At 48.0% G+C, this 22238-nt stretch overlaps 3 protein-coding genes across 26 annotated transcripts in view; 1 reads left to right on the top strand and 2 right to left on the bottom strand.

Moving 5' to 3' along the window:
* Positions 1-16461, bottom strand: part of DNHD1 (dynein heavy chain domain 1) — an 87742-nt gene extending 71281 nt beyond the window's left edge. For 15 of the 24 annotated variants that reach the window (XM_059930966.1, XM_059930977.1, XM_059930979.1 and 12 more), the window contains exons 1-5: positions 5237-5302; positions 4845-4914; positions 4654-4727; positions 3569-4382; positions 76-249 (exon numbers count right to left, since the gene is read on the bottom strand). In XM_059930966.1, coding sequence (XP_059786949.1) covers positions 76-249; positions 3569-4382; positions 4654-4717 — 1052 coding nt within the window. In that variant the 5' untranslated portion in view covers positions 4718-4727; positions 4845-4914; positions 5237-5302. Of the gene's footprint in view, positions 1-75; positions 250-2738; positions 2770-3568; positions 4383-4653; positions 4731-4844; positions 4936-5236; positions 5303-16277; positions 16360-16409 lie in introns of those variants that run through there. The other 9 variants (XM_059930969.1, XM_059930967.1, XM_059930968.1 and 6 more) reach the window with 9 other exon arrangements.
* Positions 16195-17136, bottom strand: TIMM10B (translocase of inner mitochondrial membrane 10B). Its single transcript, XM_059931007.1, has 3 exons — positions 17027-17136; positions 16740-16835; positions 16195-16542 (listed from the first exon to the last, which is right to left on the bottom strand). The coding sequence occupies exons 1-3, from the start codon at positions 17069-17071 to the stop codon at positions 16366-16368; spliced, it is 318 nt and encodes a 105-aa protein (XP_059786990.1). The 5' UTR covers positions 17072-17136; the 3' UTR covers positions 16195-16365.
* A 120-nt stretch (positions 17137-17256) lies between these two features.
* ARFIP2 (ADP ribosylation factor interacting protein 2) lies at positions 17257-22111 on the top strand. Its single transcript, XM_059931005.1, has 8 exons — positions 17257-17369; positions 18172-18312; positions 18569-18665; positions 19392-19510; positions 19687-19908; positions 20429-20586; positions 20735-20909; positions 21375-22111. The coding sequence occupies exons 2-8, from the start codon at positions 18214-18216 to the stop codon at positions 21528-21530; spliced, it is 1026 nt and encodes a 341-aa protein (XP_059786988.1). The 5' UTR covers positions 17257-17369; positions 18172-18213; the 3' UTR covers positions 21531-22111.
* The last annotated feature ends 127 nt before the right edge of the window (positions 22112-22238 follow it).

The raw sequence follows: 22238 nt of genomic DNA, 5'->3' as shown, positions 1-22238 counted from the left end.
AGGAGGGGGAAGACAGCACGGGAGGAAGTCAGGGAGCGGGAGGAGTAGGACAAGGGTCTGGGCATGGGCTCTCACCGAAAGTAGCGGCCGGGAGCCACGTTGAGATAGAGGAAGTGGATCTTCTTCAGGTATCTCTCTGTCTTCATTACGGTCCTTATCTGGCTTCCCAGGAGGGAAGTCTGCGGTAAGAAGCCAGTGCTTCTTTTCTGGAAGATCTCCTCCCCAGGAACTTCTGAGTCAAGCTGAGACCTGTATGATAAAAAATCAGGAGAGAAGAGGCAGAGCAAAGCGGTCAGGTGGCCACTGTCAGCCAGTGAATAAAGGTGCTAGATCAGGTGCCTGAGAGGACCTGATGTGACCTTGTCAGAGCCTGTTGACCATCTACACCCGAAGGTTCACATACTGAGCAAATACAGCCCATGAGGAGATACAGTCAGGCAACTATATTCGTACACCTGTGAGTGAATAACCTCTCCCTTTCTGATAAGTGAATAATCATTCTGGATTGATTGTGATTACTATGACGTCAGTATTACATAATACTGAGTAAAAGTAATGGGAATAGTTGGCTGTCCCAACTCATCATCTTGCCAGCCCACGGTCCTGGATTTATTCTCTCTGGCAGCCCTCCTAACGTTCTTGATCTCCTGTCTTTGCCCCCATTATACCTGCTTTCCAACCCTGCGTGATCTCCATGCTTGTGATTCTTTCTTACCCTTCCTCCATCATCACCCAACTTCCAGCTTCACATCCATCTCTTCCCAGCCGGGATCCGATGATGCATCCTGCAGCCCACTCAAGCCTGCACCAGTACCATCAATATTCCTACACTTCTACCATACCAGTTGATAAAATTGGTATTAAAATTAATTATTCAAGAAGCCAAAAGTCAATTACCTGGACTAATAATTTTGGTTAGAGCACAAAAATAAAACAAACCAAAAACTCTCTGAAAAATTAATCAGTCAAAGTATATTCGTGTCATTAATTGACCCAAATCTAGATCAACAGAACAAGTTACCCCAGGGATACAATGCAATCCTATTCTAAAGTTCACATCAACAGTAGGGTTTATGATTTTGACGTCAGATCAGGACATCTTAATGGTGTAACTGCTATTAAAGATTCATTTCCTCAATAATTAAAGTGCTACATGATCTAAGTAGGTTCAGACGATCTCAGAACAAAGGAATATCATCAGCTCCTCTATAGATTCCTGGTGTCCAGTCTCATCTGTGGGCTCACTCTGCTCGATGTCTTAGTACAAGTCCTCAGGGAGTTACCCCTTGCAGTCTCCTCAGCTGCTATTCCAGGCCTCAACCTACCCACTCCTCCACCTATGCCCAGCCCTGCTGAGCTCCCGGTCCCCTTCTCTGCCTCCATCTCTGCCCAGGGAAAACTGAGGCTCTCAGCCATGAAGTAACTCCTTCAAGTTCAGCTGCCTTTCCACACATTTATCTGTACATATTTCCATCCTAATCTTGTCTCCTAATTTGCGAGGAAGGAGTGACTTTCTTCTCTACAAGGTTAATTCCTCCATTTGTGCTCGGGATCACTTATCCCGTCTTCATGATGTATTTTTTCTTTTTTTAAGATTTTTTTTTTTTTTGATGTGGACCATTTTTTTAAAAGTCTTTATTGAATTTGTTACAATATTGCTTCTGTTTTATGTTTTGGTTTTTTGGCCCCGAGGAATGTGGGATCTTAACTCCCCAACCAGGGATCGAATCCGCACCCCTTGCATTGGAAGGTGAAGTCTTAACCACTGGACCGCCAGGGAAGTTCCCTTCATGATGTATTTTCAATCTCTTCTTCTTTGACTGTTAGCCTATATTTAGTCATTAACTCTACAAATATTTATTGAGCACTTACTTCTCAAGCACTGTCTTAAAGACTATAAATATCTCTTCATTTCTTTGAGTCCTACTCAGATACCACTATTCTTTCAATCTGCTGTCCTAATCTCTCTCTTTCCCTTTCAAGCCAAGCTTCATGAAAGAACAAAACGTGATTTCCACTTCTTCACCTTCCATTCACTCCTGTACACACTACAATCTGCCTTCCTCCTCACAAAACTCCACTGAAACCACTCTCACCAACCTCTTCCTTATTGCTAAATTCCATGAGTATTTTTCAGATTTTTCTTACTTGCCTCAGTAGCATTTAACACTACTGACTGCTCCCTCCTCCTTGAAACTTTCCTCTTTATTTCACCTCCTAATCTTCAAGATATTTTGTTAACCCTAATCTAAACCCAAACTCCTCTGATGTGTTTTCCCCTAACTTTGATGTGTATACACACACACACACCCCAGAGGAGCAGCCAGGGGAAGGGCAGTGTTCTTTGATTTTTATAGCACTTAACACAAATTGTAATGATATTTTACTTAAATCAACTTACTTAACATGATATTTTACTTAAATCAACTTACTTAACATCTATCTCCCTTAACTAAGCTGTAAAACCCCAGGGAAGAGCTTGAGTCTATCTTACCGCTTCTGTATCCTCACCATCTAGCAGTTCCTGATATATATTAGATAACCAATAATACTTCTTGAATGTATCAATGCCTGGGAGGCCAGTCCTGGGGAACATGGTACAAATTAAGTCACATTAGCTAGGCCTCAGAGGTTTACCGCCAGCTCCAAAGAGAGGACAAAGAACTTGGCTTCTTGCCAACATCTCAGCCCATTCTCACTCAAGTTAGGTTCCCCCAGGAAAGGAGACTTATACTTACGGCACAGGGAAGATCTTTGAAGAAGAAGAGTCTGCTGGGGTTACTGAAGGCATACACTGTTGGCACTGGCCACCTGTCATCAGGCCCCCAGGAGCCTGCCTATCTGCCCACCATTAAGACTTCAGGAAAAACTTGACCCAGCCATTAACTTAGAGCAAAAATTGAGAAAGCCAAGCTAGATTAAACGTAAAACTACCCTTCTTCCCAGACAGTGAATATGTCACAGACAAGCTGGCCAGAGGACAGGGAGAAATTCCAAGATTAGAGTTAGAGAACTCTCAGAAGAGGGGGTCTCTGTAGGCATTCTGAAACCCTGAAGAGAGCAATGAGAGCCAGACTGGGGAGAAAATCACCACTCCAGGGGCCAGGATCCCCTCACTCGCAGGGCAGGAAGAAGGCTCTGGAAGGTCAGGATGAAAGTCCTATCTGTCAGTGCTGCCAACTGTAATGTGCCTTGGAGCTGGCTTAGTTCGCACAGACGTGAGTGGGAAGGGCCCTCAGACAAGCACTCACCTAGGAGCGTCCCGAGGGAAGGACCTGGATCAAACATCCAGCACCCAGCACTGGGTAGGCCCAGAGGCAAGACTCAGGGATTACGAACAAGTGAGAAAAACAACTAAGCGCTGTATGAAAAAGAAGTCTAGAAACTCTGGAAACTCAAGCTATTGTCTGAAGCTTTGGCTTCCTCATCGTTGACTTTTGATTTCCATTAATTTCTGCATTTCCCTATGGGGATTAACACTGAGACCACTGGGTTTATTTTGCAGACAGAAGGGAAGAGGGTTCTGTCTCTCTTTTGCTCAGAGCCCCAGACTAGGTCCCTCACTTACTTAGTCTCTCTTCTTCCGACAGGCTCCTCTTCTGCGTTGTCACCGTCACTGCTTTCATACTGTACAGGGATGTCCGTCGCTAGTGCCAAGGGCAGGAGGCTAAGGCCATCTAGCCAGTGGGCCTCTTCCAGGGCCACCTCAGTACCAACAATACCCAGGCTGTGCTGTAGCTCAGGCAGTGTCAGTGGTCGTAGCCATGTGGCCAACCCCTCCTCTACTTGCTGCCCTCCCCACCGGGCCTGCACAAAAGGGCAGGCTGGGCGTGGGGGCCCGTGATGGAACCTCTGCTTCTGGGGATAGCAGTCAACATGGGAGGTGCCCTCTAACAAAGAGGTGTCTCGGGGAAAGGCCTGGTCTATGGCACCTAGCAGGTCCAGCTGGAGCTGGGCCTGGACCCAGGGTGCCCAGCGGTACAGCCGCTCCACGAAAGGCAGCAAATCAAGGCGACCAACAAGCAGCGCACGATATGGAGGCAGCAGACCCAGCACTGCGTACATGTAGTACCAAGCTGCGGGGCTGCCATCCTGCAGCACTGCTGAGAACAGAGTTTGGAGCTCAGCTACCAGGAGCTCCAGCACTGCAGGCCGCCCTGACTGAGTCACTGCCTTCAGGAACTGCCTCTGTTTTCCCTGACAGGCCCAGGGCTGCTGTGCTTTGTCTAGGACACCTACAGAGTGCCGAGATTCAAGGGCTCTAGATGACGCCTCTTCATCCGAGACCAAGAGGAGCCAGGCATTCAACTGCTGTCGAACTGACCCCGCCCACTGCTCAGGATCCGACTGCCAGTTCCAGGTTCGTGGTTGCTGGATCTCACCTGCTTAGTTCAGCCCAAGAGAGGGCAAGAGAAAGGGGGCTTAGGCTCTGGGCAAGGTCAAAGGGATTGGGAGAAAGGGGAAGGGAGGGACTTAGGACAGGAAAATGGATGGAGCTGAAGGGCAGAGCTAGACCAGCAGAGGGTCTTTCCTGAGACCCTCAACCGACCCCACAGATTCCCCCAAAGACTGGTAAAAAGCAGGCCCAGGACAGAGGTAGGGCCCTCCCTGCACAAAAGTCCCTTCCCACTGCCCAGAACACTGTCCCCTCACCTGGCCTAAGAGGCACGGGAGGCAAGGGAAGGGAAGAGAGCGGTATCTGCTGGTGAGGTTTCATGGGGAAGTGCCTGCTGGAGAAATGGATGAACTTAGACTTGGGTCCTAGGCACAGGCTCGCTCTACTCACAGCCACCTCCACCCAGAGACTGGCACACACACGTGTGATCACTTGTAGACACACACACCGAAAGGGCTCACTCAAGAGGACCTTAGGACAGCAGGGAACTGTCACTGGGACTGGAGCCTGGCGATCGCCTGAAGGGAGGAACAGGTCGTCACTCAGAGGCAGCAAAGCCGCAGTCCCATTTGCCCACGGGCTGAGGGATGTGTTGAGGACAGAAAGCAGAGGAGTGGGTACAGAGAACTACTTGGTCGGATGGAGTGGGGCGCGGGGTAGAGCGGAGAGGGCCGGGCTGGAAGGAGGAGGAAAGGAGAAGGAAGAGGAGGGGAAGGGAGGGGAGGGGGATCCGTAGGAGCGCAGGAGGGGACATGCCTGGGGGCAGGGGCGAGAGTGGGTGTCTTGGGGGCGGTGCGGGGAGCGGTGCGAAAGGAAGCTGATGCCCAGCAGCAAACTCACCCGCAGCTCCACCCGCTCCCAGCGGTTAGAACAGTTACAGGATCGCTTGAGGCCCGAGCCTCCTTTCAGAGCGCGGGTGAAGCCAGAAAGGGGCGGGGCCTAGGGGGGAGGGGCCGAGCCCAGGCCGAACCTACAGGCCGCCTGCCGGCCTTGGGAACAGGCCGTCTGACCGGTTGGGTCTGGAAAAGAGCTACGTGGTTGATCTGGGGAAGTCGCAATCCTGAGGGCATCGTGGGCAGGTGTAATGCATGTGCCTGTTTATCTATTACTGAGCCTGTAAGCTGCCACGGGCACCAGCAAGCTATGTCTTTGGGACACTCCCCAACCCAACACGCACTCGCACGAATCCGCCTAGCCCACCTCACCCCCTGCAAAAAACCCAAACAAGACAAACTCCTTGATCGCAGGGAGCTCAAAATGGGGGTTGGAGGTGGAGGGAACGCCTGAATGATTACAATGAATAGAAATTCAGCACGTGATAGAGTCCCACCTCTGCTTTATATATCTGATAAGAATCCCAAACTTAAAAACTTAAAATGTCCGAAACCAGACTCCTAACTGCCTCCCTCCCAAATAAACCTGTTCCTTTCACTGTCTTCCCCATCTCAGTAAATAGCAAGTCCATTTTTCCAGTTGCCTGGGTCAAAATTTAGTGTCACCTTTGACTCCCCTCTCCCCACACACACATCCCACGTCTAATGCTTTAGCAAATTTTGTTAAGCTATAGCTTCAAAATATATCCAAAATCCAACTATTTCTCACCACCCTAAGAGCTAAACCTTGGTCTAGGCCACTATCACCTCTCACCTAGATTATTCCATAGACTTCTAACTGGTCTCTTTCCTCCCTTGCCCCTACAATCTGCTCTTTTCAGAGCAGCCAGTGACCTTTTTCAAATACAGGCAGATCCTATCACTCCTCTGCTCAAACTCACTAATGCCTTATCATCTCATTCCCTCAGGAAAGCCGAAGTCCTACACAGGCTACAATTTGCTATCTGATCAGCTGGCTGCTACCTCTGTGGCCTTTTGTCCTTCTTTCCCTATTCACACCACTCCTCTGTGCCTGGATCACACTGAGCATGCCCCCCACCCCCACCCCCAGAGCCTTCATACAGTACGTCTCTGCTTACTGTTCATTTAGAAGACAGAGAAGTTTCCTGTGGCTGTGTAACCAATTGCCACAAACTAAGCAGCTTTAAAACAACATCCATTTAGTATCTCACAGTTCTGTACATCGACGCCCAGCATGGCCTGACTGGGTTCTCTGCTCAGGATATCATAAGCCTGAAAGGTCAGCTGGGCTGAGTTCTCGTCTGGAGGCTCTGGGGGAAAATCCTCCTCCAAGCTCATTCTTGTTGTTGACAGGATTCAGTTTCTTGCGGTTGTGGGACTGAGGTCCCTGTTTCCTCCTGGGCCTCAGTTAGGGGCCACTCTCAGGTCCTAGAGGCCACCTGTCTTCCTTGCCATATGGCACCTTCATCTTCAAACCAGCAACAGTGCCTCAAATCCTTCTTATGTTTCAAATCTTTCTGACATTCTCTTCTGCAACCAGCCAGAGAAAACTCCCTGCTTTTAAAAAGTTCATGTGGTTAGGCCAGGCCCACCCGGATAATCTCCCTTTCTTACAGTCAAGTATGTCATATAATACAACCTAATCACAGAAGTAAAATCTGTCATATTCACAGTCCTAGGGATTATACAGGGTGTGTACACAGGGGGTGGGAAATCTTGGGCACCATGTTAACATTCTGTCTACTACACATATGCTGTAATAACAAAAAGACCCCCAAAATACGATGGCTTAAACATAATAGAAGCTTACTTTTTCTCTCACACAACTGTCCAGGAATAAGTACTCCAGGGCTAATATGGCAGACTTTTAGTTGTTCTGCCTTCTCCAAGGAAGTGGTCCTTATCCTCAAGGTCCAAGACAGTTCAACACCATGTGTGTTGGGCCCCATCCCAAGTAGTGAGATGGGGGAAAGAGTAGGAGAAGGCATACCCTTACCCTTAAGGGCACAACCTGGCAATGCATGCATCACTCAATCACATGGACACACCTAGCTGCAAGGAAAGCTGCAAAATCTGATCTTTATTTTCAGCCACCATCTGCCCAGGTTGAAGTCAGGGGTTCTATTAGTAAAGGAAGAAGGGGACAATGGATGCTGTGGGCAAGTAGTGGCTGATACCACAGTGAACACTCTTTTTCCAGATGTCCACAAGGCTTACTCCCTCATTTCAAGTTTCTGCTTAAGGAGACCTCATTAGTGAGTTCTTCTCTGACAATCTAGCCTAAAATAGCAACACTCTCCCCACCTTCCTTATCCTTCTTACCCTGCATTCATTTTCCCCATAGCACTTATTACCATCTCATATCAATACTTACTTAACTGCTTATTGTCTGTTTCCCCTGACTAGAAGTATAAGCTCCACGGTGGCAGATTCTGACTGCTCTCTGCTGTACCCCCAGCCCCTAGTGCTAGGCACCATGCGTAGGTCATCAGAAAATATTTGTGGAACAAATGCATAAATGTATAGCAATCAATCTTCATTAGTGAGAAAGAGGACAGACTCTGGAAGTCACACTGACTGGATTGAAAACCTGACTCCACCACTTGCTAGTCGTGGGATATTTTACTGCAATTCTATTTTTTTTTGTAAAATGGAGATAATCGTAGTACCTACTTTACAGGGTTGTTGTGAGAATTAAATGAGTTAATGTATATAAAATGCTTAGACGAGAGCCTGGTAGAGAATACACACGTGATATAACTGATTTGTGTGAGCTATGTGTTTTTGTTGTTGTTTATGGCACTCTACCAAGTGCTGTGGACATAATGGTGAACGAGACATAAAAGGGTTCAATGAGGGCACAAATAAGAATCCTTCCTGGAAAGGGCAAGGAAGAGTTACAGTAGGCCTTAAAGTTTTAGGCCTTAAAATAATAGTTTTTTCCAGTTATAAAATAAATTAAGTTATGGGGATGTAATACACAGAAGAGGGAATACAGTCAATAATATTGTAATAACTTTAAATGGTGACAAATGGTGACTAGACTTATTGTGGTGATCATCTCATAAGGGATATAAATGTCAAATCACTATGTTGCACACCTGAAACTAATATAACGATGTGTATCAATTATACTTCAATTAAAAAAAGTTCCAGACAGACAAAGCCAAAAGGGAATTCTGTTCAGTAACCTCTACTGAGCCTTCAACACTACCTAATAATCTAATTATGTTCCTTTTGTCAGTTCACTCTCTCATTCTGTGCAATGACTATTTCAAACCTTCTGCTGTACTTTCTCATCTTCCATTTTCTTTGGCTTTACTCTCTGATGATAACTTCACTTCCAACTTAAAAAAAAAAAAAATGTAGATGCTGTATCAGTCAGGGTTCTCCAGAGAAAAAAAGCAAAGGAGGAATGGAGGGAGGGAGGGAGGGACGGAGGAAGGAAGGAAGGAAGGAAGTGAGGGAGGGAGGGAGGAAGAAAGAGATATATATATATATATATATATATATATAGAGAGAGAGAGAGAGAGAGAGAGAGAGAGAGAGAGAGGGAGAGAGAGACTGATTTTAAGGAACTGGCTCACACGACTGTGGCGCTGGTAGGTCCAAAATCTATAGGGCAGGTCAGCATGCTAGAAACTCAGGCAGGAGTTAATGTTGCAATCTTGAGGCAGAATTTCTTTTCTGGGAAATCTCAGTTTTTGCTCTTGAGGCCTTCAACTAATTAGATGAAGCCCACCCACGTTATTGAGGGAAGTTTCTTTTGCTTAAAGTCAACTAATTATAGATGTTAACCACATCTATAAAATACGATCATAGCAATACCTCTATTATTAACGTTTGATGAAATAACTGGGTACTGTAACCTAGCCAAACTGACACATAAAACTAACTGTTACACAAGCTATTTAAAAGGAACTCTCAATCTTCCAAAACCAAATCAAAAAACTACTTAGATCTGATCTCATCCATTCCTCCCTCCTTCCTGTTACCAATAAGAGACGATCCTCCTCCCTCTAAAGCCAAGCTCTAGACCTTTGCTCTGGAAATATTCTCTCTTGCCTTCACTTATCAACAAATATTTGTGGAGTATCAATTGTGTTGGGCACCAATTTAGGTGTTTGGTTATATCAGTGTACAAAATAATAACACTGACAAAAATTCCTGATTTATGGAGCTGACTTTCTAGTGGGGGAGGACACAAATAATAAATAATAAACAAAATGAGCGAACTATGTAGTATGTGAGAAGTGACAGTGCTGTGGGAAAAAAAGAGGATCAGGAATGTCCAAGGAGAGGATGGGTTGCAATTTTAAATAGGGTAATCAGAGTAAGCCTTAATAAAAGGTGGCATCTAAGCAAAGACATGAAGGAAAGGAGGGCAGCCCTTCCCTCTGTCTATTGCCTGGTTAATTCTAATTCATCCTTCAAATCTCAGCTTCAAAATCACTTCCTCAGGGAAGTTCCTCTTCATCCCACACATGGGTTAAGTTAGTACTACTGTCTGTTCTCATTACAACACACATTTCTTCTTCCTGACATACGTCACGGTTGCAATTACTTGTTCTATATTGACCTTCACCATATCCATGTTAAGTTCCAAGAGAACGACGATTGCATCTTTCTCGTTCACCTCTGTATCTGCAGGGCTTAACGATGCTGGTAAAGGCAGTCTCTCAAGTATTTGTGAAATATATAAATATATGGATGAATGTGGGCCATACCCAGAAAAGGAAAGAGTCCAGAATTAGCATGATGTGTCTGAACACTACAAATAAATCAATTCTTTTATAACGAGGATAAGATAATCAAAAGCTGGCTGAAGATGAGGCCAGAGAGGTCATCTAGGACCTGATCAGAGAAAGCCTCCATTGTGAGGCTAAGGAGTCTGAAGGTCATGGAAGGCGTTAAGTAGATGAGTACCATGGTTAAATTTTATATTTTACATGAATCCCTCTTGGTTAGTACGGATAATGGATTGGCAGGTGTCTCCCAGTAACCATTCTCCTCTTCCTTCTTAGTAACAGAACCTCCAATTTTTAACTGGGTAAATGACTGGTAAGAATCCCTCATTACAAGATCTGAATGATTTGCTGCAGATGGAGGCTTTTAGGTGTTGACTTATCTGCTTAAGGGAGGAAGATACAAAAAGTGAAGGTTTGAATGAAAAACACCTCTAAATCATTGGCAAAAGGTCAAAGGTTAAATGCAGATTCATCGCTGTCCCTTCTGATAAAAAGCCTTTCTCTCATTATATAAACAGTTGATTGAGCTAGGAAGAGACTGAAAGATGCTCATTCAACAAATATTTATCAAGCACTTTTATGTGCCAGGCACTGTAATGAGGATACAACAGTGAGCAATACAGACAAGGACTCTGACCTCATGGGGTTTATATTGATCATTACCAAGTGTACAAGTGCTACATGCCAAAAACATAAGCATTTATGGGAGCTGGAGTTTGGGAAGTGTTATTTGAGGACACAGTATTTGAACTAAGTACTCAAGAATGAGTAGAAATTAGGTAGGGAGAGTAAGGGGGAAAGCATTCCAAGTCAGGAGACAGCAGATAGGCCCTGAGACGGAGTAGTGTATGACTGGTTAGAGGAACTGAAAGGCCAGAGTTGTTAGAATACAGAGAGGGAGTGAGGTGTGGTTCAGTTCCATTCAATTCAGTTCAACAGACAGCATTAACTGTCTGGTGTTTGACAGTTACTGACAAGATTAAGCTGAGGTGGGCTGCGGGGGGTGGGGGTGGGGGGCTGGATCATGCAAGGCCTTGTAGGTCATGTGTAGAATGTCAGTTTTGAATCCTAATGGGGAGGGAGCTACTGCAAGGTTTTAAGCCTCAGTTTGTGTCATCTGGCCAATGAATGGACAACAGATTGGAGGGGTGCAGAAGTGGATATGGGAAGAAGCAGGAATTGCAGTAATCTTGGTGGGAGATTGTGAAGATGGAGAGAAGCAGACAGAATCAAGGGACTTTTAGAAATGTAAACTGATAGGATTTGGTAATTGAGTGAGGTTTCAAGTTTCTGCAACTGGTTGAGTACCAGGCATAGGAGGAAAGTTTATGAGGAAACATGTTGAGTTGGGATGTTTCTGAAACACCTAAGTGGAGATGTCAAATCGAGTAGCTCAGAGGAGAGATCTGAATTATCAGTGACTAACGCTCAAAATGGGCATGAAACAATCCCAGAAAAATTACACTGAGAAATAACAGGACCTTGAGAAACTTTTAGATTTAATGGCTGGAGGTGGGTAAGCCTGCAAAGGAGGCTAAGAAGATGTGGCCAGAGGTAGCAGTGAAAACACGAGTGGAATCACAGACACCAGTGAGAGTGTCCATGAGGAACAAGTCGATAGTACCAGATGCCACTAAGAAGTGAAGTAAGCTGAGGAAATAACCACTGGATTCAGGGATATGAAGGTCACTTGGTGAGCTAGGGTGACCTCAGGAAGAACTATTTCAATAGAATAAAGGTTACAGAAGTCAAAATAGAGTGGGCGGAGAAGTGGGAATGGAGAAGACCAAAGTATCCACTGTTTTGAGTTTAGCTGTAAAATGGAAAAAAACTGGACGGTACCTGTGAGGTAGAGTGGTTTGTTTGTTGTAACGGGAGTCTTTGGCATGGTTAAACACTGATGAGAATTTAGTAAAGTGGGAAAAAGTCAGAGATCTCCAAAGAAGGAAGGACTAGGATTCAGTGCACAGGAATAGGCACTGGCCTTAAGAGGGATACTTGTCCTGTTTAGACGGGAGGGAAAGAGGAGAGAATGATGCAGATGTAGATGGGTGACCAAGTTTTGAGTTGCAAGATGTTGCGGGAGCTCCTAACTGATAGCTTCTACTTTTGCCTATGAAGTTAAAATAAGGTTACCTGCAGAAAGTGAAGAGAATCGTGGGGATAATAAGAGGCTTAAGAATATTGGTTTGGGGCTTCCCTGGCGGCGCAGTGGTTAAGAATCTGCCTGCCAATGCAGGGGACATGGGTTCGAGCCCTGGTCCGGGAAGATCCGTGGAGCAACTAAGCCTGTGAACCACAACTACTGAGCCTGTGCTCTAGAGCCCCATGCGCCACAAGCCTGTGCTCCGGAACGAGAAGCCACCGCAATGAGAAGCCTGCGCACCGCCAACGATCCGTAGCCCCCGCTCACCGCAACTAAAGAAAGCCCATGCGCAGCAAAGAAGACCCAACGCAGCCAAAAAATAAATAAATAAAAATAAAATAAACTAAAAAAATTTATATAAAAAAAAAGAATATTGGTTTGAAATAGTCATTGCAGGGAACAGGAAAGACAACTAGAAAAATCTAGTGGGATTACAGGGCCTCAGACTCCATTTGAAGTTGATAACCATGGATTCATAGCGATATAAATCTGCTCTATAGTGATTACCTTGGGCAGTTTTTAGATGTCCAAATGCAGGCACAAATGTTTCATTTTACCCAAGTCCAACAAAGAAATGAGAGGGAAGGAAATTTAGCCTATTCCAAAAGAATTACTAGAATTTAGTAAGGACTTTGTTTGTTTTTGGCCACGCCCCATGGCATTCGGGAGCTTAGTTCCTAGACCAAGGATCGAACCCAGGCCCCTTGCAGTGGAAATGCGGAGTCTCAACCACTGGACGACCAGCGAAGTCCCAAGAATGACTAGAATTTAAGCTCGACAGGAATCTAAAGACAGGAAGGTGTTAATGGAGAGAATGTAGAAGCAATGGTATGAATGCTGCAGTGAAATTAAATAAAAAAATGGTAGAGGAATAGTTCAATAAACAAAGTGGAAGGAATACAGTCAGTGAATAAGATGCAAGTAATAGTGCTTTGAAGATGGAGCAGTTTGGGGTGGTGACAATGGAAAGGATGTAAGTATGAGTAGCTGAGACAGAGTAGAAATCATTAGAGATTGGGTCAAGGAACTAAGAGAAACAGAACGGACTGTCTTGTGCAACATTAAAGTATCAAGAGGTGGATAGGAAGACCAAGAGCTAGCTATGTAGAGGAAAGTAGGAGAGTGGCAGTTACTACAGATAAGTAATACGAGAGGGTGGTATAGTTGAATAGGCTCAAAGGAATTAGACTTTGCAAAGGAGTAGGCAGTTAAGTTCTGAAGCCACAATAGCAAGAACAACCCTGTCTCAAATACGTTTGTGATAAAGGGATAAAGCTTTGTCAACATTTACCCTCGTGTTGTGCCTGAAACATCACATTGCTCATTGTAACAATGGCTAAGACGTTACGGTAAGACCTGAAGGAGATTTCAGTGACAAGGGAAGACAGATAGTAGGAATAAGGTTCTTTTCATAAATATTGAACCTATTTATAAACAGAAAGGAAAGAAGAGATTAAAAAGTCTTGGTGGATCAGATTGAGAGACACTTGTCTTTCCATGCCTAGGGAAAGGTTGACTGCAGATAAGCAGGCAAATATAAGCTCTGGAAGTTCAAAGGACACAGGCTTTAGAGTCAGACAGATCTGTGTTCCTAGCCCTTCTCCAGCAATTACTAATTATGTGACATGGAAACATAGATAATTCACAATGGAAGTTTATTGCAGGGATATACATAAATATCGATGTAGGGGGCTTCCCTGGTGGCGCAGTGGTTGGGAGTCTACCTGCCAATGCAGGGGACACGGGTTCGAGCCCTGGTCTGGGAGGATCCCACATGCCGCGGAGCAACTGGGCCCGTGAGCCACAATTACTGAGCCTGCGCGTCTGGAGCCTGTGCTCCGCAACAAGAGAGGCCATGATAGTGAGAGGCCCGCGCACCGCGATGAAGAGTGGCCCCCGCTTGCCACAACTGGAGAAAAGCCCTCGCACAGAAACAAAGACCCAACACAGCCATAAATAAATAAATAAAATATAAACACTGGGTTCAATTAACTGCCCATCCATTTATAACAACAAAAAAAAAGAAAACAAGGTACACAGCACACACTGAAATTAAAAAAAAAAAAAAAAATCAATGTAGAAGAATCCTCCCACCATCACAACAATATCCCAGGTCTCCATTTCTGTCTCTGGGAATTGCAAGGTTCACAAGCTGTTTTACCTGCATTTACTTTTCAAGGAGAGAACTTTATTGGGCAGACATGAAGCCACTCAGTAGGAAAGTTCCTGGTCAACAACTTTTTTATTAAGGAAGGGTCTTGGCAAGCCTTTCTGTTCAAGATTTGTTCAGCTAATGAGGCAAAAAGCTGATTAGAGCCACTTTTCTCAATAGGTAACTGTGTATAAGGTGGGCTTCTGGTACATACCGAATTCTTGCTTCCTCATCTGTTAAGTGGGGATAATACCAAGATCAGAACCTATACAAAGCAGGTGCTCAACAGATATTTTGAAAGGCAGCCTGGTGTAGTAAAGGATTTTAAACACAGGTCTGCATTTTCAGACAGGGTCTGCTACCAGAGAATTTCAACATCCTGATCTGTACAGGAGAGAAAACATCTGCTTTGTGGATGGTTATAAGTTTTCTTTTATTTCCTTCTTTTTTTTTTTTTTAATGATTGTGGAAACCAATGTCTAAGAAGTTCTACTTCCATTTTAAAAATCAAACATGGTCACCTGATGGGGAATAGTCGAGGGTGAGGTAGGGGATTAAGGAGAGCAATGAAGGTGTAAAATAACTGCCGTAGTGATTAGGAAAGCAAACAGACCAGGAACCCACAAAGGGTTGCTTGTTTGTAACGAGGGCTTGGTTGAGGTTGGAGACCTTGAATATTTAGTGGCATTCACTACACAGCTTTGTTTTTCTCTAGCAGTGTGAATAGAGGAACAGAAATGTTAAAACAGCTGATACAAAAAGGACACAAAAATGGCAAGAAAATTCAGTGATGGATAGGCCACTCAGATTGCTGAATACAGAAGTAAATTCCACACGGAGGGAAATAATGAGGGAAGAACAGACAGGTTGGAATTAGAAATCACAGAACAGGCACAGTGGGAACAATGTGGGGTAGACGAAGAGATGGAATCAGGAGACTACAGACAAGCAGTGAGACATTAAGGTAACATTCAAGAAGTCCTGAAGATTTGGCTTTCTTCCTTTTTTTCCCATAACCATCACCATCTACTTCTCCCTTAGGTTTTTTTTTTTAAATTTTATTTATTTATTTAATTTATGGCTGTGTTGGGTCTTCGTTTCTGTGCGAGGGCTTTCTCTAGTTGCGGCAAGTGGGGGCCACCCTTCATCGCGGTGCACGGGCCTCTCACTGTCGCGGCCTCTCGTTGCGGAGCACAGGCTCCAGACGCGCAGGCTCAGTAATTGTGGCTCACGGGCCCAGATGCTCCGCGGCACGTGGGATCTTCCCAGACCAGGGCTCGAACCCGTGTCCCCTGCATTGGCAGGCAGATTCTCAACCACTGCGCCACCAGGGAAGCCCCTCCCTTAGGTTTTTATCCCTCGAGTCTGACTGTATTGCAGAATATGGTTCCACAAGTTTTCCCCTTTCTGACTGCTCCTGAAGACAAGTACACAGATCTTCTTTGTTTAAAGATTTTACTGCTCATCCTAAGAAGACAGAAAATATTAAGTAAGTAACAACTTGAGGAAGTGGTTGACTTTCCAGAACACTCCAGAATTCTTACAGGTTTCATCTCTGTCTGAGGCTACTGACTTCCCAGGAGGTAGCGCCTAAAAGCCCTGTGGATTCTTAATCTGCTGTCCTTAGATATCTCTAAGTGAGCCATTTAAGTCAGACAGATTTAAGGACAGCTAGACAGAGTTCCCATTTTCTGTCATCTGGGCAGAAACCAACTTCTTGTCGCTATTACCAGTCTTAAAGTTGTACCCACAGACGTCGCTTTACCCAGGTGCCTGGGAATGCTGAGGTTTTTCTTCTACACATTGAAGGCAATTTCTCTGCTGCCAGGGCTGAAGCATCCTGACAGAATAATAAAGATGGTGCCAATCAAGTGGGCAAAGCTTCCTTGCCCAGAATATAAACCAAACAAAGTAAAAGTGGGTTTATTAGCTCCAGGAAAAGGAGCAACAGTACCCAGCTCTCAGGCAACTCCTCACTTACTATATACAGGTTGCACCCAGCCCAAGGTCCACTGGCTCCTTAAATTTGAGGGTCCATCCAGTGCCTCCCTTCCCGGGGTTGGGGACGGCTAGCTCCCTGATGGCGAGGTTTCGGGCTGTTCAGCAGCAACACCTGGCACAGATGAGGCAGCCTCGTAGTCTGCGATGCGGCGCTGTACCAGGGCAGGCATGAGCTGCACGTAAGCGGCCATGAGGCGGTGATTGGAATGGATCAGCTTCCCAGCACAGCTGTGCAGACAGGCCTCCTGGAAGGAAGACAGGGTGGAAGTCGAAGCCAAAGGTGTCTTGTCAGGTCCGTCTCCTTCTCTCCCATCCCCAGCCTAGGGGCGAGGATCGTAGAAAGGCCAGGGCCAGAGGTAGGGGAAGTGGCAGAATAGGGAAGCAGTCTACGGTTAGCTCTGAGGATCGAGGGTCGTCTCCCTACTCAGTTCCCCCACCTAACCTCCTCAGCATCCAGAGCTCGGTGGTGCAGGCTGGGCACGCAGCGCTGGAAGCAGAGTTCCGTCATCCGATTGTAGACCAACAGGAAGTCCCGCAGCTGGGAAGAAAGGGGACAAGGAACTCAGCGAAGAGGGGCCACATCTCCATTCAAGGCCGCGCCGCCCGAGCTCTCCCAGGACCGCACCCCATGGCCCGACGTTCCCAGCCCTCTGATGCCTGGTTCCTTGGAGTTCCCGCCATGCAGACAGGGATGCTAGCTGAACGCATGGCCCTAAAGCTCCCACTCACGTTTCTGAGCTGCTGCTGCTGCTGCTGCTGCTGCTGCTGCTCCATCACGCCACCGGCCCGTGCCCTACGTCACTTCCTTCACAGCTTCTCGGTCATGCCCCGGAAGTGACCTCTCGTGGCTCCCCAGGGACAGAGAGGTTGGCTCCAGGATCGCCCTGCCCCCAGATGCTAACGTCACTTCCGCCCTCATAATCTGCGACGTGGCCGGCTTCTTCTGCCCGGGAGAGGACGTCACTTCCGCCAAGTCCCTGACCTGCCGCTAGGATCGCGACGGGAACTGGAGCCCGAGGTCCCCGCGCGGCCCGGGCCTGGCGCCCTGAGGGGAAGAGCGGCCCGGCCCGAGGTGAGAGGGACGTGCATGGGCGAGGGCAAGTTGAATGCACGAACCTGACCTGAGGACAAGATGCCTCTGAACCCTGGGGAAGGATGAGGACACACCTGATGCCCAGGTGTATGGGGGGAGGGCGGAGACTCACACACCTGGGGAGACATAACTGACTTTGGAAGGGATCACCTACCTATGTACTGGGAAAAAGAGGCTTTTCCCAGAGGTCGGGAACTTATACCAACTGATTCAACTAAGGCCTGAGGGGGGAGGGCCCGAGGAAGAGGAGGTGCATGGGATAGAGGAGGGGGAGACCACCTGCAGGAAAGAGGAAGAAACACTAAAGGAGTGTGAAAGGCCAAGCAGTGGTGAACATACCTGAGTGGGGGTACACACCTGAGCCCTGGGAAAGGGGTTCATCTCCTGATGGGGAGAAACACCTGCATGGGCATACGCTTCTTGAGAGCACAGACTTTATCTCTCTTGTTCACTGCTGTATTTCTATTGCCTCAAATAGTGCATGACACATAGTAGGCACTCATTAAATGTCTGTTGAGTGATTGAATGCATGAATGATCACCGGAGTCCTGGTAGGATGGGGGGTTCATGAGAACATGACCTCAGGTCAGGCACACCTGAGGCCTGGGTGTGCGTGTTACAAATATGCACCTTGGAGGGAAGAAATACATATACTTCAGGTAAGAGTAGTGGCCAAACGCCAGAACACTGAGGCCCTGGGACAACCTCCGAAATGGCAGGGGAGATCTTCCTCTTTGGAGTACTGGCCAGTTTCCAGAACTGTCTGTGTTGGGCTTTGCAGGGTGCTGGGGTAGAGACTTTGACTCCAGTCCCTTCGCTAGCCATGACGGACGGGATCCTAGGGAAGGCAGCCACAATGGAGATCCCCATCCACGGGAATGGCGAAGCTGGGCAGCTTCCTGAGGATGATGGGCTGGAGCAGGTGCTTCTGTTTGATTCTTCATATTGTTTCAATTGAGGAATCCCAACTCCTAAACCCTGAACTCTCGCCCCTATTCCAGTAGCCTTCCCCTAACTTACCTATCTCCCTTCAATCTTTTTACAAATCTTTGTTCTGATTCTGTGCAGACTTCCTTTGTGTGCTCTCTCTATGATGCTTCAATCCAAGCTTGTTTTCACCCCCAAAATGCTTCAGCTGCCCCTATGTTCCTGAAGCCCCCCTCTTCTCTGGCCTATAGGACCTCCAGCAGGTGATGGTGTCAGGACCCAACCTCAATGAAACCAGCATTGTGTCTGGTGGCTATGGGGGCTCTGGTGATGGACTCATCCCCACAGGTATGAATGATCAGAACAGGACAGGGAGCTTGAGTGGAGAGGGGGAGAGTGGTGGTTCTAGGGAGCATAGAGCATGTCTAAGGAGGCTTGAATTATGTCTGGAGATCCTGGGAACCTCTGCTAGTATGAACCCTACGGAATCTCAGCCCAAGGCCAGTTCCCAGAGGTGTCCATCTGCTCCCACTTGTCATTTAGCCCCACTTGTCCTTTCTCTGCTGTCACCACCTAAGTCAAGCAAAGAACTCTGTTTCACAGGCCTCCCCCGCCTACTCTGGAGCCTGAATCTCATTTGGAACTTTGTGAGGCTTCTCAGAGTTTTACTTTAGACTCTAACATTTAGAGGAACAAACAGCTCTGAATCTCACACTGACTAGTATCCACATGGGAATGTCAGCAGGGTTTTCTGTTTGACACTACCCTTGATCAGTCACCCCATACTCAGCCTATTTCCTGTTGTTTTCTCTACCCCTGTACACTAGCAACTCCCTCTTCCCTCCTTCTTCAATCCCCACCACCACTTCAGAAGGAGGCCGGATGTATATTGGGTTTTGGGTCTCAGGGCACAATATATGAGTTCCTCCTAGTGAGTAGGAGAATCTAATTGTCTCTAGCTTCTGCTCCTTCAGGGAAGTCATTTTCATGTGCTGGGAGGGAAGTATGGGCGGAACCACAGAGGTGTCTGATTGTATCTGAGAGAGGCTGGTGTCAGAGAACTTGGTCCTTTAGGGTCTGGCCGCCATCCATCTCACAATACCACTCCTACTGGCCCCGGAGATGAGGTGGCTCGGGGCATCGCTGGAGAGAAGTTTGACATCGTCAAGAAATGGGGCATCAACACATACAAGGTGGGATTCAAGCACCTCTCCCTTCCCCCAAACTCCCCTGGGTACCTTTGCCCCATCTTCCAGATCCTAATGTCCCATCTATGGCTGAGACTAGGAGCCTGGGGATGCTGGGGTAGGTACCTTTTGGGAGGACAGGGTGCTAGGGTCTCTGACCTATTCCCTCACTTCCCAATCAGTGTACAAAGCAGCTGTTATCAGAGCGATTTGGCCGAGGCTCCCGGACTGTGGACCTGGAGCTAGAGCTGCAGATTGAGCTGCTGCGTGAGACGAAGCGCAAGTATGAGAGTGTCCTGCAGCTGGGCCGGGCACTGACAGCCCACCTCTACAGCCTGCTGCAGACCCAGCATGCACTAGGAGATGCCTTTGCTGACCTCAGCCAGAAGTCCCCAGAGCTTCAGGTGCCTCAGCCAGGCCTGAGAGGGTTGGGGGCTGGGCCCGGGCCCGCCAGGCCGTCACCCCTCAGCCTCCCTCCCTCCTGCAGCCCAGAGGGAGAACCCCTCCAGGGCAGGCCCAGCTCTGCCCCCAGCAGCACCCACCTGTGGAGGCAGGGGCTTGTACGGAGGTCCAGAAGTTGGAGGGGGTGGGGCAGGCGGCACACCAGGTGCATCACAAGTATCCCTCTCTGCGTTGACAGGAGTGCCTTCAGTGCTCAGCCTAATCGGAGCCCCTCCTTTGCCTGCTTCACTGGCTTTCCCTATTCCACTCCTGTGAACTTCATCTGAGGCCCTCACTCCCACATTCCTGCCCCAGGCATCCCCAGGGCAGCCCCACTAACTTTCTGGCTAAGGGAGCCTTGCTGGAGGCAGTGCTGGGTTGTTCCACTTTCAATGGCTGGTTCCTCCCAGGACAGGAGGGGAAAGAAGGGCCCCCTACAGCCCCGACTGTTACTCAAGGCCTGTCCCTCCCTTCTGCCCTCAGGAGGAATTTGGCTACAATGCAGAGACGCAGAAGCTGCTGTGCAAGAACGGAGAGACGCTGCTAGGGGCTGTGAACTTCTTTGTCTCTAGCATCAATACGTTGGTAACCAAGACCATGGAAGACACACTCATGACTGTCAAACAGTATGAGGCTGCCAGGTGTGGGCACTGGCAGGGCCTAGGGTTTGGGGCATTGGCTGGCATGGGTGGAAGTTTGAGCTTTAGGGGCATAAGAATTGAGAAAAGAAAGGAGAGTACGTGTGGAGGGCAAAGGGGTGGAGACCAGCCCATATCGCCCCCTCCCCAGGCTGGAATACGATGCCTACCGGACAGACTTAGAGGAGCTGAGCCTAGGCCCCCGTGATGCAGGGATGCGTGGTCGACTTGAGAGTGCCCAGGCCACTTTCCAGGCCCATCGGGACAAATATGAGAAGCTGCGGGGAGACGTGGCCATCAAGCTCAAGTTCCTGGAAGAAAACAAGGTGCTAACCCCACCCCTTTGACCCAACCCACCTTCCCATCTGTAACACTGACCTCACCCCCCCCCCCCGCCCAAGAAAAAACCCTCCCCATTATTGGATGGGGAAATACAGCCTGGCTAAGGAGTGGGATCTTCCCCCAGCCCACTCAGCCCCTGGACCTTTCCTGTCACCCTCCCTCTGATCCCCGGCCCTTTCCTATTGGACGATTTGGCTGCTGATCCCAAGAACATAACTGGGAAAAATCCAGCCCTTGAGCTTGGGTGCCAGAACCTCTGGCCCTGCCAATCAAGTCCGGTTTCTCCTATCACACTGGCTTTTATCCTTTGGCCCCCTTGATGGAGGTCAGCCCCCACTCCAAAAGCACCATCAGAGCAGAGTCCATGTGCCCCTGGTCTGGGCTCAGGCTCATAGCCCCTCAGGAAGGGTGTCTGAGTCCAGTCTCAGCTGACCTTGCTGGACCCCCAGATCAAGGTGATGCACAAGCAGCTGCTGCTCTTCCACAATGCCGTGTCAGCCTACTTTGCTGGGAACCAGAAACAACTGGAGCAGACCCTGCAGCAGTTCAACATCAAGCTGCGGCCTCCAGGAGCTGAGAAGCCCTCCTGGCTAGAGGAGCAGTGAGCCACTCCAGCCCAACCTGGCTGTCAAGAAGGACATTGGGAGGGGCAGTCCCAGGGTGGGGGAGATTTGGACATGGGACATCCCTTGCCACCTGCGCTCTGGCTTGGGTTCCCTTTCCCTGGCTGGGGCCTGACAGGAGGTCTGCAGGCCCAGCAGCTGCTGCCCTGTCCTTTATCTTCCTGGCCACTGGGCTTCATTCCCAGATCTTTTCCTTCCACTCCACAGCCAAAGGCTATGACAAAAACCACTCCCTGGCCAATGGCATCACTCCTCAGGCCTATCCCAGTTCCTGGGGTGTGCCCCCTGACCAATGGCAGAGCCTCAAAAGGCCCTGTCAGCCAATGGCAGCTCTTCTTGGGCTCCCCTGGGCCAATGATGTTGCCTCCAATATCCTTTGTCCCTCCTCAATGCGTGCCCATTGCAGAGAAGGGGACTGGGACCAAAGGGGTGGGGATATGGGGAGCCCCATTTCTGGCCCTGCATCTGAATGGGTCTCCCCTCACCTACCCACCCAGTTTAATTGTGCTTAGAGCCCTGGAAGATTGGGACCTAGCACTAGGAATAAACCTTTCATAAAAGCAGGCCCAGTGAGGTCAATTTGTGGGGGACTCTAGGAGGGTGGTCTGGGTAGAGAAACGCTCAGTCTAATTACACACCAAAATCCTATCATTTCAGGAGAGCTGGGGCGAGATAGCTGAAGTCACAGGT

The sequence above is a fragment of the Balaenoptera ricei genome, chromosome 8 (genome assembly GCF_028023285.1).
Source record: "Balaenoptera ricei isolate mBalRic1 chromosome 8, mBalRic1.hap2, whole genome shotgun sequence".
In the NCBI taxonomy this organism is placed as follows: Eukaryota; Metazoa; Chordata; class Mammalia; order Artiodactyla; family Balaenopteridae; genus Balaenoptera; species Balaenoptera ricei.
This window is presented reverse-complemented; position numbering and strand designations above follow the sequence as displayed.